The sequence below is a fragment of the Erpetoichthys calabaricus genome, chromosome 18 (assembly GCF_900747795.2).
Source record: "Erpetoichthys calabaricus chromosome 18, fErpCal1.3, whole genome shotgun sequence".
In the NCBI taxonomy this organism is placed as follows: Eukaryota; Metazoa; Chordata; class Cladistia; order Polypteriformes; family Polypteridae; genus Erpetoichthys; species Erpetoichthys calabaricus.
Window position 1 is genome coordinate 31,224,561 of NC_041411.2, and position 15,578 is coordinate 31,240,138.

General features: G+C 41.7%; 1 protein-coding gene across 1 annotated transcript in view; it reads right to left on the minus strand.

The window, feature by feature from the left end:
* Positions 1-8,646: 8,646 nt before the first annotated feature.
* cacna1db (calcium channel, voltage-dependent, L type, alpha 1D subunit, b) overlaps positions 8,647-15,578 on the minus strand; it is a 325,356-nt gene continuing 318,424 nt past the window's right edge. The window contains exons 44-47 of the mRNA XM_051921058.1: positions 15,071-15,228; positions 14,723-14,844; positions 10,345-10,665; positions 8,647-9,453 (exon numbers count right to left, since the gene is read on the minus strand). Of these exons, the coding sequence (XP_051777018.1) occupies positions 9,160-9,453; positions 10,345-10,665; positions 14,723-14,844; positions 15,071-15,228 (895 nt within the window). The 3' untranslated portion in view covers positions 8,647-9,159. The remainder of the gene's footprint in view (positions 9,454-10,344; positions 10,666-14,722; positions 14,845-15,070; positions 15,229-15,578) is intronic.

Genomic DNA, 15,578 nt, shown 5'->3' on the forward strand with positions numbered 1-15,578 from the left:
TCTGTTACTTCTACACTCGCTCTTTATTTCTTATGCCAGATTAATCATCAACTTGAACAGCTTTCAGGTTGGCCAATCCTGTTATCAATTATTTAATTTTTTTATTGCGCACACTGAAAAGAAGAAATCAACTGAAATACCTGTGCCTTTAGGTCCACCGTTGACTGAGGCTTGAGCTGTCTAAGAGGCACTCGATTCTTGTTCCAGCTCCACTTGTTCACCTTCTCTCTACAGGCACGATTAGAGCACTGGGGCACTTCAGACATGGATGTCATGATTTCAAAATCATCAGTTGTTACCCCATTGCTCCATGTGCTTCAAGCCTTCCAGCTAATATTTTCAGAACTTGTTTTTAGGGTGGGCGGCACGGTGGCGCAGTGGGTAGCGCTGCTGCCTCGCAGTTGGGAGACCTGGGGACCCGGGTTCGCTTCCCGGGCCATCCCTGCGTGGAGTTTGCATGTTCTCCCCGTGTCTGCGTGGGTTTCCTCTGGGCGCTCCGGTTTCCTCCCACAGTCCAAAGACATGCTGGTTAGGTGGATTGGCGATTTTAAATTGGCCCTAGTGTGTGCTTGGTGTGTGGGTGTGTTTGTGGGTGTGTTTGTGTGTGTCCTGCGGTTGGTTGGCACCCTGCCCGGGATTGGTTCCTGCCTTGTGCCCTGTGTTGGCTGGGATTGGCTCCAGCAGACCCCCGTGACCCTGTGTTTGGATTCAGCGGGTTGGAAAATGGATGGATGGATGGATGGATGTTTTTAGGGTCAATGGAGGCCAGAGTAGGGTACAACACATACAGGTGCTGGTCATAAAATTAGAATATCATGACAAAGTTGATTTATTTCAGTAATTCCATTCAAAAAGTGAAACTTGTATATTAGATTCATTCATTACACACAGACTGATGTATTTCAAATGTTTATTTCTTTTAATGTTGATGATTATAACTGACAACTAATGAAAGTCCCAAATTCAGTATCTCGGAAAATTAGAATATTGTGAAAAGGTTCAATATTGAAGACACCTGGTGCCACACTCTAATCAGCTAATTAACTCAAAACACCTGCAAAAACCTTTAAATGGTCTCTCAGTCTAGTTCTGTAGGCTACACAATCATGGGGAAGACTGCTGACTTGACAGTTGTCCAAAAGACGACCATTGACACCTTGCACAAAGAGGGATAACTGCACCCTGGAGAGGATTGTGAAACAAAACCCATTCCAAAATGTGGGGGAGATTCACAAAGAGTGGACTGCAGCTGGAGTCAAGTGCTTCAAGAACCACCACGCACAGACGTATGCAAGACATGGGTTTCAGCTGTCACATTCCTTGTGTCAAGCCACTCTTGAACAAGAGACAGCGTCAGAAGCATCTCGCCTGCTGAGTGGTCCAAAGTTATGTTCTCTTATGAAAGTAAATTTTGCATTTCCTTTGGAAATCAAGGTCCCAGAGTCTGGAGGAAGAGAGGAGAGGCACAGAATCCACATTGCGTGAGGTCCAGTGTAAAGTTTCCACAATCAATGATGGTTTGGGTGCCATGTCATCTGCTTGTGTTGGTCCATTGTGTTTTCTGAGGTCCAAGGTCAACGCAGCCGTCTACCAGGAAGTTGTTAGAGCACTTCATGCTTCCTGCTGCTGACAAACTTTATGGAGATGCAGATTTCATTTTCCAACAGGACCTGGCACCTGCACACAGTGCCAAAACTACCAGTACCTGGTTTGAGGACCATGGTATCCCTGTTCTTGATTGGCCAGCAAACTCACCTGACCTTAACCCCATAGAAAATCTATAGGGTATTGTGAAGAGGTAGATGCAATATGCCAGACCCAACAATTCAGAAGAGCTGAAGGCCACTATCAGAGCAACATGGGCTCTCATAACACCTGAGCAGTGCCACAGACTGATCGACTCCATGCCACGCCACATTGCTGCAGTAATCCAGGCCAAAGGAGCCCCAACTAAATATTGAGTGCTGTACATGCTCATACTTTTCATGTTCATACCTTTCAGTTGGCCAACATTTCTAAAAATCCTTTTTTTGCATTGGTCTTAATTGATATTCTAATATTCCGAGATACTGAATTTGGGACTTTCATTAGTTGTCAGTTATAATCATCAACATTAAAAGAAATAAACATTTGAAATACATCAGTCTGTGTGTAATGAATGAATCTAATATACAAGTTTCACTTTTTGAATGGAATTACTGAAATAAATCAACTTTGTCATGATATTCTAATTTTATGACCAGCCCTGTGTTCGGATTCAGCGGGTTGGAAAATGGATGGATGGATGGATGGGTACGGCTGACTTGTGCACACATCCATCCCTTTCCCAGTTTAACATCCCACTGTAATGCCACAGGTGTTTAGAATTTGGATGAAAACTGAGGTACCTGAAAAAACAAATCTCAATGTAGACTTTAAGGTGGTCAGAAAAGACATACTGATCACTGGCTGTGTCTTGCTGTAATGGTGAACACCATTCGGTTAATAATAAAACTGAAATTGCACAATAAACTACATAAAATCTTATCTGTATCTGAATGTGAAGCGTTTGTATTGGGTGGGATTGTGTCATATGATCACTGATCACCTCAGGGTGGGCCTGTCACATCATCAGCGTATGATACCACCCCACTCTGCATAGCTGAATCTCACGTTGAAATGCTGGCATGAAAGGAGTTGGCGTCTCCGGAGAGCCAGGGTTTTGGAGATGAACAGGAAAGCTGTGTTGCTGCCATTATTTTCCATATCATCTGAAACTTTAAATAAATGAATAAAAGCCTTGTGTGCTGGCCTGGCAGGTGGGCTGCTTGTCTTTGGCATGAGTGCTGCTGACAGGTACCTCATCTAGTGCAGCACACCACAAGTCAGAGCCCTTGCATGTCTGGGGTGGGTTTGCTGCATCCTGTGACCAGTTTCCATTATATTGTTGCTCACTGTGATGCCTTATCAGTAAAGATAGATAGATAGATAGATAGATAGATAGATAGATAGATAGATAGATAGATAGATAGATAGATAGATACTTTATTAATCCCAATGGGAAATTCACACCAGCCCTGCTCCATTTCTTCCGCCTCTGACAGCCAGTGCGGCAGCTTGTGGCTCTCTCGCGCCCCCTTGTGTTTACTGCAATTGCATCTAAATCGGCTCCTGCTGCAAAGGGAAATGTTTAAATCAAATTAAACAGACAACAAAATAAATAAATAAATAAAATTCAAAGAATGCATTCCAGGAGTTTCAATCGTGTGCAAAAGCCACTGATTCTTTCCAGCAGAATATGTACAGTACATACAATACATAAGAATGGTTGTATTAAAATACATTTTAAAAACAATGCATTTTTAATTCCTGTACATTACCGCTGCCAATTCCGTTTTAAGTCTTTAATTTGCTGCTTTTACTACAGAAGTCAACCCCAGAGCTTGCTTTCAGGGTGCATATCCTGCATCAAAAAGGGAGCGGGGCAATTTACAAATATAGATTACACTATACCATACATACAGTCACAGAAAAAGTACAAAGTAGCTCACCTTGGTACACAAAAGAAGGGATTTCATAGAAAAGAAAGAACAGTAGCACTAGACGATTACTTGTGCAAGGACACATAGCTATGTGTTAATAGTAAAATACCATTGGTTTGGATCCAAAAACAATTCCGCTTTCAGGAATCCCTGACATGAGGTAAAAAGTTAACTTTTTAAAGTCATTATTTATAAATACAATTTACAGATTATGCTCTTTTTAAAATGTTAATAATGCATAATAAACACGTACCCCAGTCTCCTCTACTTGCAGCGTGCCACAGCACCGGTCCGGCTACCGTCAGAGCGGCAACAGACCGAGCGCATGCGCCGTCCTTCCCGTGGTTCACAGAGCCCTTTCTAAACGCACATCTAGAGTGAAGCCACCTAAGGTATTTAGCCACTATAGTTCTAGAGCTTGTATTTTAAGATTGTTCTGGACATTGTACAATTGCGTCCTGAAGCTTCCTTATCCAATTTTGCACCTATTTTCTAATTCTCATATATATATATATATCTATCCGTTATACAACCCGCTATATCCCAACTACTGGGTCACGGGGGTCTGCTGGAGCCAATCCCAGTCAACACAGGGCGCAAGGCAGGGCGCCAGCCCACACACTGGGGACAATTTAGAATCACCAATGCACCTAACCTGCATGTCTTTGGACTGTGGGAGGAAACCCACACATGCAAACTCCACGCAGGGAGGACCCGGGAAAGCGAACCCGGGTTTCCTAACTGCGAGGCAGCAGTGCCACCACTGAGTCACCGTGCCGCCCCTATATATACAGTATATATATATATGGATAAAACATTTATTTAGCTTGCTCCAGACCCACTTCTCCCTCTTGTGCTTTTTCAGTAGACCCCTAACTTAGAACTACAGTGCAGATACCTTAAGCGGTTTGCGAAATGCCACAGTTCACGTAATCCTTGAAAACACTGATATGTATCGGCCACCTCTCTTAGAGGCAATAATAAATCATTGTGACACAGAGACACACACACAGCTGATGTCTCTCCATTTGCAGGGTTTGAAAGATTTTTGCTAAAACTCGCATAGCCCTTAGATGCACTCGCCTCAAAGAAATCAACGCACCTTCTAAAATGACGTGACGTGAGCAAAACTGCGTTGTTTACGGGTACTCCAGTCCAATGTATTGGCCATGTCTGTTGAGTGCATAGCATGAAACTATATATATTGGCCAGAACAGCCCCACCATCCATACGTTTCTAAACCAAGGTGCTGGGGCCCATTAGTATTGGGCGTAAGGCAGGAGCCAACCTTGGATGGGATTCCAATCCATTACAGGGCCAAGCATCCTCACAAACCTACGGCAGCCGCCAGCTGAATTAACAACTTTCATTAAAGAGTAAACTCATCCACAGTACGTCCTGGCTGCATCTGGGGTTCTTGCGTTGGAAGTGCAGCTATCCCAAAACTAGGGTATGTTTGTGGGGGCACCTGCTTTGGATACCAAACAAAAAGTCAATTCCCAATCAAACCTTGGACAGAGGGGGTTTGGAATATCAATGGTCAGCAAAGAGAAACAGGGAGGCACTTAAAAACAAATGCTTTTGAAAAATCAATACATAACGCAGAAAAGGTAAGAAGGAAATCCGCAAGAAAAGCTCTTTTTCCATTTTCATCATGATTCTTTGTATTATTTTTTCTCTGCTGTCCTCATTGCTTTACCTTAGAAGGCTGTCTGTACTGCTGTGTTCTGTTTGCTTAAAGATGACATTCCATCATTCTCAGTTATTATGCTATTAGATGGGACCAGTACCAGGTCAGAGTAATAAATATTTTAGGGAGTCTGAGGCGAAAGTTGTGCCGCCTGGAATTGGCGACAGGCAAATCTGAAAAGACTCTCTTTCCAAGAATACGAGTAATTCAATTTGACGGACTGATCTGATAACTGGGTGGGAAAAATAGATGTATGATCTCAAATGAGATGGATACAATACTAAAGCGCTTAAAAGATTGATTTTTGTAAAAGGATGTATCAAGCCACTCTGCATAAGGTCCCATGATCCCTTAATCATACGTGACGGTTGTCTCACACACACATTCGTGCAACTCCAAGGCTCTGAACAGGTAAGAGATTCCCCTCTGGAACATGAGGGGGTGTTGTTGCTAACCTTTTCTCCACTTTTACCCACAACCCTCAGGAGCAAAACCCAGACTCCAGAAACCCCCATCCCTTCAGCATCAGCCACTTTTAAGTTCAGCTCCAGAATTGAAGAGGCTACTCCTTCCAAAGAAACCATTAATGGGGGAAGGACTGAAAATAAATACGGAAAAGGTAAGAACGAGAACGGTGGGAGTGAGTGTAGCTTGTTTTTGTTTTGTTACCATTTTGAATTGCCAATTAACGTGGAACTGCCAGGCTTGTACCCCAAACCCTGCTCCTGTGTCTGAGTCATTGCTGACATGGTAAATCAGCTTCTTCCTGATTTTAGTAGAATCTGCCGCCCTCTCCTTATTATATACTAGCCACCCCCCGGCTTCGCCCAAGTATTATTGAAACAGAACAGCGAGGAGGGCCCCGCCCGGCTGTCTACTTCAGACGTCACTCTCCCATCGGCCCGCAGCCGCTGTCTCGGATTAGCGCGAATATATCTCTCCTGCAAGTGAACTATGATTCTTAGCGCAATGAAAAAAGTCGCAAAATCAACCAGAATGTTCAAGGAAATTATAGAAAAAAAGATCTAAATCCGTTAAGTAGTTCTCTCGTTCGCTAACTAAGCGAGTTAAGGTTACGCCCCAGGCAGACACGTGAGTGAGGAGGGCCCCGCCCCCCGTGAGTCAATCTTAGATTCGTGCTAATAAATCGGTACCGCAAGTGAACTATGATATTAAGCGCGATGAGAGAGTCGCACAATCAACAATGTGTTCAAGCAAATTATAGAAAAAAAAAACCCTGATCTAAATCCGTTAAGTAGTTCTCTGGTGAAAAGCGGACAGACATACAAACGGGTCTAAAAAAACGATAAGAAATCTCGCGCTTGGACCACAAAATTTTTAAAACTGTTTCTTAGAGAGCACCTATGGGCAAAGGGTAACCTACATTCCAAATTTAAAGTCCCGAGTCTTCATAGTTCAGTGGATTTCGTGATGAGTGAGTAAGTGGTACAGTATTTGGCTTTTATACATGTAGAATTATTATTCCTGTTTTTCACCCTGCATTGATAACAGTATTGACAGCGTTACACATTTGGAATGGTCCTCGCTTGAAGATTGACAATTGCTCTGTAATGTTTCTTTTTCAAATTTAAGTTGCGGTTGGCCAACCGACGTAAGGTACATTACTGCTATCACAGAACCTCTTCCAGGAACAGCGGAGGGGGGGCAGAACACGTGGGCTATTTTAAACGTTTCTGAGTCGGTGACTGAAGTGGCAGTTTGTGCAACAACAAAGTTTACAGTGAGGGTTTGGGCTGATTACAAGACGTTAGGTGATTTTAAATAGTTATTGTAGAATGTAGATATAATTGTTACCTTTTTAAATAATAAGGGAACTATATGTGTAAAACAGGATTTGGAAAACAAAGAAAAAATATTTATTTTGAAAAATTCTAACACTGCAATTCTTAATGAAATTAAATGTAAGGAGAGGAGGAGGAGAGGTTAGGAGCAGGCGCTGATACAGCGCACTGGGGCACCCAGCGCATGACGAACCAACTCAGGATCCCAAAGTGGGACCCGAGTGTAGCCATGCAACGGGTGACACCTCAGCACCACACAAGTTCAGATGGAAGCAATAAGAAAATAACTATAAGAAGACTATATTAAAATGCCTTAAAACCATTTATTTTGTTATCGGTATTGTTTAAAGTTTTACCAGGGGTACCTGGGAAACGCAGTTTTAAAATGTCATGAGGACCGCAAAATGAAGACGCACTTGCTCACTGTTTGCAATGTTGAAGACAATGACAGGACGAGAAAATCGAATGGTACAGTATGTGGCACCAAAACTCAATGTGTTATTTAATGGATGGACTCCGTGGGTAGCCCACATGTCAGGCGCTGCTTATTCATGCAAGCCTTTAAAATGGTTGACATCTTTAAGCAAACAGTGCCAAGCCTGTATATCAACATAGATCTGGCTTAGATTAAAGCATTTTACAGGCCAAACAGAATTAGTGAACATCTCGAGTACAACACTATACATTTATAAAAATAATAAAAAAAAAAGTTACAAAAATGAACATTTTCTCAGTTTTCTGTGTATTAAAATGTCAGTCTGTACTTATTTTTTAGCAATATATTCCAATCCCTGCAAACAATATTTCTCATTTTATTATTAGAAATCTACTGAACTGGTCAGGCAGCATCACTACAGCGCAGATCACTGGTTCACAAAAACCAGCCTGCTCTTCTGGTTTACACAAGATATGCAAAGAGAAATGCAAAAAGCATGGAAATCGGGGGCCCTGCAGATGCTTTTCATACAAGGTGTTTTTGCACAGCTAGAGCTAGCACCACACATACTGCAGATGTGGGGCTGGATGGATCGCATTGCTGCAGGTGCTTTCTCATTGACTTTTATTATTTAGTTTTGTTAGTCTGATTTGCAGGACAATGTTTTGTACTGTGTATATAACTAGCTTCACATATTTTGTGTAAAAAAAAAAAAAAAAAAGTTTTCACATTAACTTCAAACTTCCTACATGTAATTTTTCTGAAAATAACTTTAAAAAAGGATACGCCTTAGCAAAAAGAAAAGGCATTTATTGTCTACTCCTCTATAGTCCTAATAAAATAACTTCTATCTATTTTATAAGAACAGTAATGATAAAGACAATATTGCTCCTTTGTCTGTTTGTTTGTTTGTTTTTCAAATACGGTACAATAGTTACAAAATATAGAACATCTCTTTACAAAGTGTATTTTTGTATATTACAATTAATATACAGTGCACCTACTATGAAACTTTTAAATAAGTTTTCTGAAATTTAAAATTCTCCTGACTGCAAGTGCGTTTACACAACTTCCATTACAGAACTTTTAATAGGATAGTCATTAAAACAGACTATCACTAAAGAATTACACAATGCAATATAGAAACTTTATATATATATATAATATTTCTATGTATGTGTATATATTTATATAAACTTTGTGTAAACGTCTGTTGTTAAGTGACTGAAAATTCTACTGGCTGGAATAAAAATTTGAAAAGGTTAGAGAGGAATGAAATCCCAACATGTACAAATGGATATGTCACCCTTTGTCTGTTTTCTTTGCCAGTGGACATGTACGGAATTTGTCAGATATGAGAAATGTAATGGCGCCATCCTTTATATTCGTCTTTCACGTCCAGTGTGTCCCTCGACTTCAGGAGCTCCGCCACTATGGTGCTTGCCCCCATTTTTCATTGCAGACAATCCCTGGCGGTGGCAATATGGGAGTGCAGCAGGGATGGGATGCTCTTTCTTGAGCACATGGTGGACCCCAAAGCCACCTTGGCATCCCTGCTTACAAGCCGCTTATGGCTTCTGCCGGCTGTAACAACTGTATTGTCACAGATCTCAGCTCCCCATGCCGATTCAGCTTGTGCCTTACATGTAACACAAGCAAGGCACTTCTTTTATTTGTTACTCCTAAGGTGTGCATTTGCTTTAGCCAGTGCTATAAGGTTGTAATGCATATCATTTCATCTGCTAAATCCTCCTCGTATTTCCCAGAGTCTGGTTCTTCATCGCTGTAGCCAGCACCAAAGTCTTGAAGTTCATAGTCTCCCCTGCTTAAAATTGGAAACATTTCCCCATTTGTGCCATTGTTTATGTTGCCATTGAGAAGATTGCTTGCTGCGCTTTCCATCTCATCTATTGTCATGTCACAGGCATCAGCAATCTCATGTTTAGTGGCAGAGACAAACTTGGGGTCTTTGGCATATCTCCCCAAACCTTCTGAGATTAGAACCTGAAAAGAAAAGAACAGCATTTAATTTAGGAATAAATCAAATCACAAGCACAAGGCCTGAGTCCTGCCTGGCCACTGAAAGAAGCAAACAAATAAACAAACGAATGCATCAAATAATTAGGCCCTGCATCGTATACTAGAGCATTTTGCCCATCAATAGTGCTTTCTATGTGCAAACACATGAAAGATTTATGTTGGTTGTTGAATGGCTGAAAACATAAAACATGGTGGAAAATTATTCCTTGGCCTCAGTTTGTGTAGATGACTAGGGCACAAGTTGGGTGGGCGTAAGTTTAGGTGCCTAAATTGCTGAGCACTGTAAAGTGAAATGCCAAAACTAGAGGAGTGGAATTAGTCACTTGGAGACCTAAGGTTGGATGCTGGGAAACTGAAACCTCTGGTTGCTGGAGGTTAAGATCCAGAGAAGTGGAATTTTGAGACCCTGAGATGTCTGAAAACTGTTATATGAGCCCCCAATCACTGAAGTGAAGTTTAAGGACCTCTAACAACTGGAATTTAAGACTTACATTTCTTAGTACAAGCTTCTGACTTCTTGAATGTGAGATCACAAGAACTCTGATGACTGTTAAGTTGTTTGTAGCCAATACCATTGAGTGGTGGCACTGGAGGCCTTTACAGTCCCTGGGGACTGCTGTTTAAGAATCTAGGAATGATGGATAATCTGGGTTTGCAATGGAGTATCACTATTTATTTATTTAATCATAAACATGATTGCAGCTCCCTCTGGTGGCATTGCCCATAGTTTCCTTACCCCAACAATTTGTATAGAAATTAAGTGTAGGGTCCAGTTTAAAATGGAAAGTGAAAAAAATCAAATCTGTCAGTGCAGGTTTCGCTCGTAAACCCTGGTATGAATCCCAGCAAACCTACCGCTTCCACAAGGCTGGTGGCACTCCCTCTCTTTTCATGGTACTTGTGTCGAAATTCTGGAGGGACTTTTAAGTTTGCGGGTGTGTAAGTCCTGTAAGGATAGTCCTGGTCATCAGTGTACCATGAGCTCCTGTGTACTGACGAGAGGCTACCATTGACATTTTCTCTGCAGTAGGGTCGGTCCACTCTGATCATGGGAGTGTAGTATGGGGAATGGTCCTTGCTGGAGGGAGTGGCAGGAGGTGTCGCCCATGATCGTGTGGAGCGAGTTGGTGACAGTCTTTGAGCTCTGTTGGAGTCCAGACCTGCAACAGCCATCACCTGCCCAACATAGAAAAAACAATTAGAAAGTTGCAAACACACTGGAGGCCAGGCAGCTATTGTATGGCTACCAGAAGATACAGACATTTAACAGGAACAGAATTTTAAATGACTGCTCACTTGTGTAAGGGGAGCATTATGGGCATTACTGCCTTAACCAGTAAATGCCACAAAAAAGATTATACCGTTCATTCATTTTTCACTCTGAATTTCCCAGTGAAGACTATGGTGGCATCATGATATCAGTAGATGGACTGACCAGGCCACCCATTCTTTATTTTTCTAGCCTCCCCTGGAGAATTCCCAGACACTGTTGAACAAGTCAAGAGATATAATCCCCCTATCATACCCTGGTTCTGCCCTAGGTTTTCCACAGTTGACCATGTCTGGTTTGTTCCCTGGGGCACCCTAATTCTATGGTCAACCTCCTGAACCAGCTTTGCTTGCTCCAGAGAAACAGCCATTTTATTCAGAGATCCTCCTAGCTTTACAGACAGCTAGCCCATTAACCCTGTGCAGGAATCCTTTACTTATACTTGTCATCTCATTCTTTCAATCAGTACCCACTCATGACCATAGGTGAGGATGGGGATGTAGGCTAACCAATAAATCCAAAGTTTTGTGCAAAGAGTTACAGTAACTCTTCACAACTTCGCCATCATGGTCTGACCAAACGTCCACAAAACTGTGGTTCTACACCGATTAATAATATTAGCAGTAGGGTCTCCAGATTTAATTGAAAGGTACAAGCAGGCCAAAAGGGCAGCCACTGTAGTAGTGGCCAAAGTTAAGGCCCTTCTGTGCAAGGAGTTTGGTAAGACCATGACGCATAATTTTCATAGGCCTCCAAAAGTTTCTGACATAACATTCAATGATGCAGGAAGGCTAACTTGGGTGTCACCCAGGAAATTCTCAGCGAGGATGAAGAACTTTTAATTACATTTTGATGAAACCCAATGGATACTGTGCCAAAAGATTAATAACACAACATTTAATGAAATTTAGTCTAACCATATTTAGCACTCTTCACTGACGTCGGGCACGGAGCACATAATAATAATAATATAGTAAAGTGTAAACTATGCAACATTTATACACATAAGCACACATGTATTTAAATAACCAGTCATAGAGAAATGCATACACTTTGGCCAGCATCAAATGATTAAAATGCATTGTATATGCTAATAGTCAGTCAACAGGACACTGGCTATAATTACCTAACCTTGTGTGGTAATAAAAAAAACCGGTTTCTAGATGATTTGATCTGACAGACAATTCCACTACAGAGCATGATTCTTCATCCAGCCTGGTCCTGAGCCTACTCAGATAAAGAAATCACTGCAAAAATCGTGAGCAAGATAAATGTACCACATTCAACAAGGAAGAAAAATGGTGGCTTCTTCAGATTTCTGAATATCGCTCCCCAGTTTTGATGTAAAAGTCTGAATACATCAAGTGAAACACAAATGACAATGTCACAGTGATGCAAGTTGTCACCTCCTTTACTCCCTGGAAGGATAGGGTGATTGGGTATACTAAGGCAAATCTGGATGTATGCTGCTGTTCCCATGAATCATACTATTTCCAATTTTTATTTCCCAGCTTCCACTACTTCTTTCATTTCATCTACCTCTGGGGGTATAATAGATTATGTCACCTTGGCGGCTGGTTTACAAAAGGCATGTTCTTACTCCTGAATTATTGTGTTCTGCACTGCCAGAGATTTGTGGCTGCCTTGAGATGTTTCAATTGAATAATTTCTCATGAATATAGATTATAGCTGTTATGCATGAGTTTGAAAAAAAGGAAAACTGAGTCAGACTAAGCAGGCCTGACTTCCACCCTGGTCATCCTGAAATACTGTACAGCACATCCTTACATTACCACTCCGATGTCCTCCCAACTCCCAAATCCATTAATTGACCGGAGGTGCTAACCTGCATGTGTTGACCCAAGTTGATTAGCCTACAGTGGCAGCCTGGGTTCTCTAAATAAAATACTCTAAAAATGTAATATTTGTGAATGCTCCTTAGTTTTAATGCTGTCATGGATTCCAGCTTGTGTCATTGCTACAGTTGCATTCTAGAGCATTGATAATTACATGGCAAAGAAAGTCTCTCTATTATAAAAAAAAATCTTTGGACGAAATGAGACTTTTAGAGAGATGAGATGTGATCTTTTGAAGAGAGACAGAGAGAAACTTTCACGTCCCATGAGACGGTCAAGTCACGTCATACTTACAACCTTTGGAAGCAAGTCCCGTGATACACATGCAGAGAAGGTTAGAGATAATGGAATTAGGAAAATTTAAAAGTCTCAAAAAAATGAGAGTAAAGATCACATTAGTGCAAACAAATGGAAAATATTACTCGGTGAAATAACGGAACAGCGAAAAGAGATCAAATAGTGTTTGAGGATGTCTGGGGGAGAAGAGAAAAAAGGCAGTGAGACAAAAGGACAGCTACTGTACAGGCTTTTAAATGTCTGAAGTGTCGCACAAAGTGCAGATCACACGGCATGGCAGCAACAGCAAGCCAGCAGCTGATCGAGCAAAGAGGAGGTAAAAAAAACAGCTGTTATTTGTTTCCCATTGTATCACCGTTTAAGAGGGGTTTCGGAAGAAGCGGCCACGTCTGCTTGGGGTGCGTTCAGCCCCCGTCTTCACAATGGCGCGTAGCGCAGGTGGGGCAGGAAGGGGTTGGTGAGCGAAGCCCCCTAGTATTTAAAAACAAGATACTCAGTACAGTGATCCCTCGCTATATCGCGCTTCGCCTTTCGCGGCTTCACTCTATCGCGGATTTTATATGTAAGCATATTTAAATATATATCGCGGATTTTTTGCTGGTTCGCGGATTTCTGAGGACAATGGGTCTTTTAATTTCTGGTACATGCTTCCTCAGTTGGTTTGCCCAGTTGATTTCATACAAGGGACGCTATTGGCAGATGGCTGAGAAGCTACCCAACTTACTTTCTCTCTCTCTCTCTTGCGCTGACGTAGGGGGTTGTGAGCAGGGGGGCTGTTCGCACACCTAGACGATACGGACGCTCGTCTAAAAATGCTGAAAGATTATCTTCACGTTGCTACCTTCTGTGCAGCTGCTTCGTGAAGCGACATGCTGCACGGTGCTTCGCATGCTTAAAAGCTCAAAGGGCACGTATTGATTTTTGACTGTTTGTTTTTCTCTGTCTCTCTCTCTCTCCCTGCTCCTGACGGAAGGGGTGTGAGCTGCCGCCTTCAACAGCTTTGTACCGGCGGTGCTTCGCATACTTAAAAGCCAAACAGCCCTATTGATTTGTTTGCTTTCCTCTCTCTCCTGACGCGCACTCCTTTGAAGAGGAAGATATGTTTGCATTCTTTTAATTGTGAGACAGAATTGTCATCTCTGTCTTGTCATGGAGCACAGTTTAAACTTTTGAAAAAGAGACAAATGTTTGTTTGCAGTGTTTGAATAACGTTCCTGTCTCTCTACAACCTCCTGTGTTTCTGCGCAAATCTGTGACCCAAGCATGACAATATAAAAATAACCATATAAACATATGGTTTCTACTTCGCGGATTTTCTTATTTCGCGGGTGGCTCTGGAACGCAACCCCCGCGATGGAGGAGGGATTACTGTATACCAGAGACACAGAATCTACAGGTGTCAGGATGAACTTCCTATGGCATGCCAAACAGGATTCACCTAGTCGTCAAGAGATCAATTGTGATGACAAGTCAGACATTCATGAAAGCAGAAACACTGATTGTGGTTTCATTTTTTTGCTCCACAGCCTAAAGCCTGCTTAATTCTCCCATTTTGTAGTGTGAAACAAAGCCTTTTATGTTACTTGCTTCTTTTGTACTACAAAGGCTTATAGAGCCGTAATTGAAGCATGTTGTCCTTCCTCTTCTAGGGTGTGCAGTTTACATTTTAGCAAATATTATCATTATCATTATTGTTTGATGTGTTGTAAGTCCACAGTGCATTGGGTGGCAAAGCAACTTTTTCAACCTACAATACACATGATGTCCAGTTATTTCATTTTACTTATCTAGAGGTCAAAAAGGTGCCTACCTGGTGTTGGATTAAATGCAAAGGAAGTGCTGTGCGCTGATGAAACATAGGAGAAAGGGATATATCATCTTGGCTGCTTTGCCTCCGTAGACATTCAAAATTAAATGACGGCCTTCGGTTTGCTGAAAACAAGAGGAAAAAAAAGCTGGCATGACTTGTAAAAGAGAAGAGGTGTTCATATAAAGGGGGCTGACAACTCTTGATTGGCTTCTTTCTGTAGTAGCTGGCGAAAAGTCTTCACAAAACTCCAATAACATTATGTCCAATCAGAAGGGCCTCATGATATTCGTCAATACCCACTTCTGATTAGGATTCTACTACCCATCCTTCTCAATAGCTATTTCTCACCTTGAGGTGTCGGAGGCAGCAGTCGTCTCTTTGGAGAACGTTGGGACTCATGGTAGATTGTGTCTTCATCATCATAGTATCCATAAGGATGATGATAACCACGAGGGGTTTCATAATCGTGCTCATAGTACTTTTCTCGGTATGTCTTGTATGGCCTCCTGGAATGGTACACACAGATGGGGTAAACTGAGAGATACATCAGATGTATGACTGTTTTCCAAGCAAATATCACTATATTGTTATCATTAACTTTATCCAAGGTGTCTTAAAGAACAGCAAATATTAAAATTACTTACTTTATATTTTCTTTACATTACTAAAGTGTATGCTACTTAGGATGGCTGCTCCAAGCCACACAGTAATTCACAGGCAACAACTGAACCAAAAACTTAAAGTTTTACAGTATATTCCAGTCCATTGTCACCACTTTTGTCCCTTAGCAGGGCATCTACTAGTTCATGAACCGAGGATGGACCAGTAGCAGGAGACAGACACAAAGTAAAGTGCA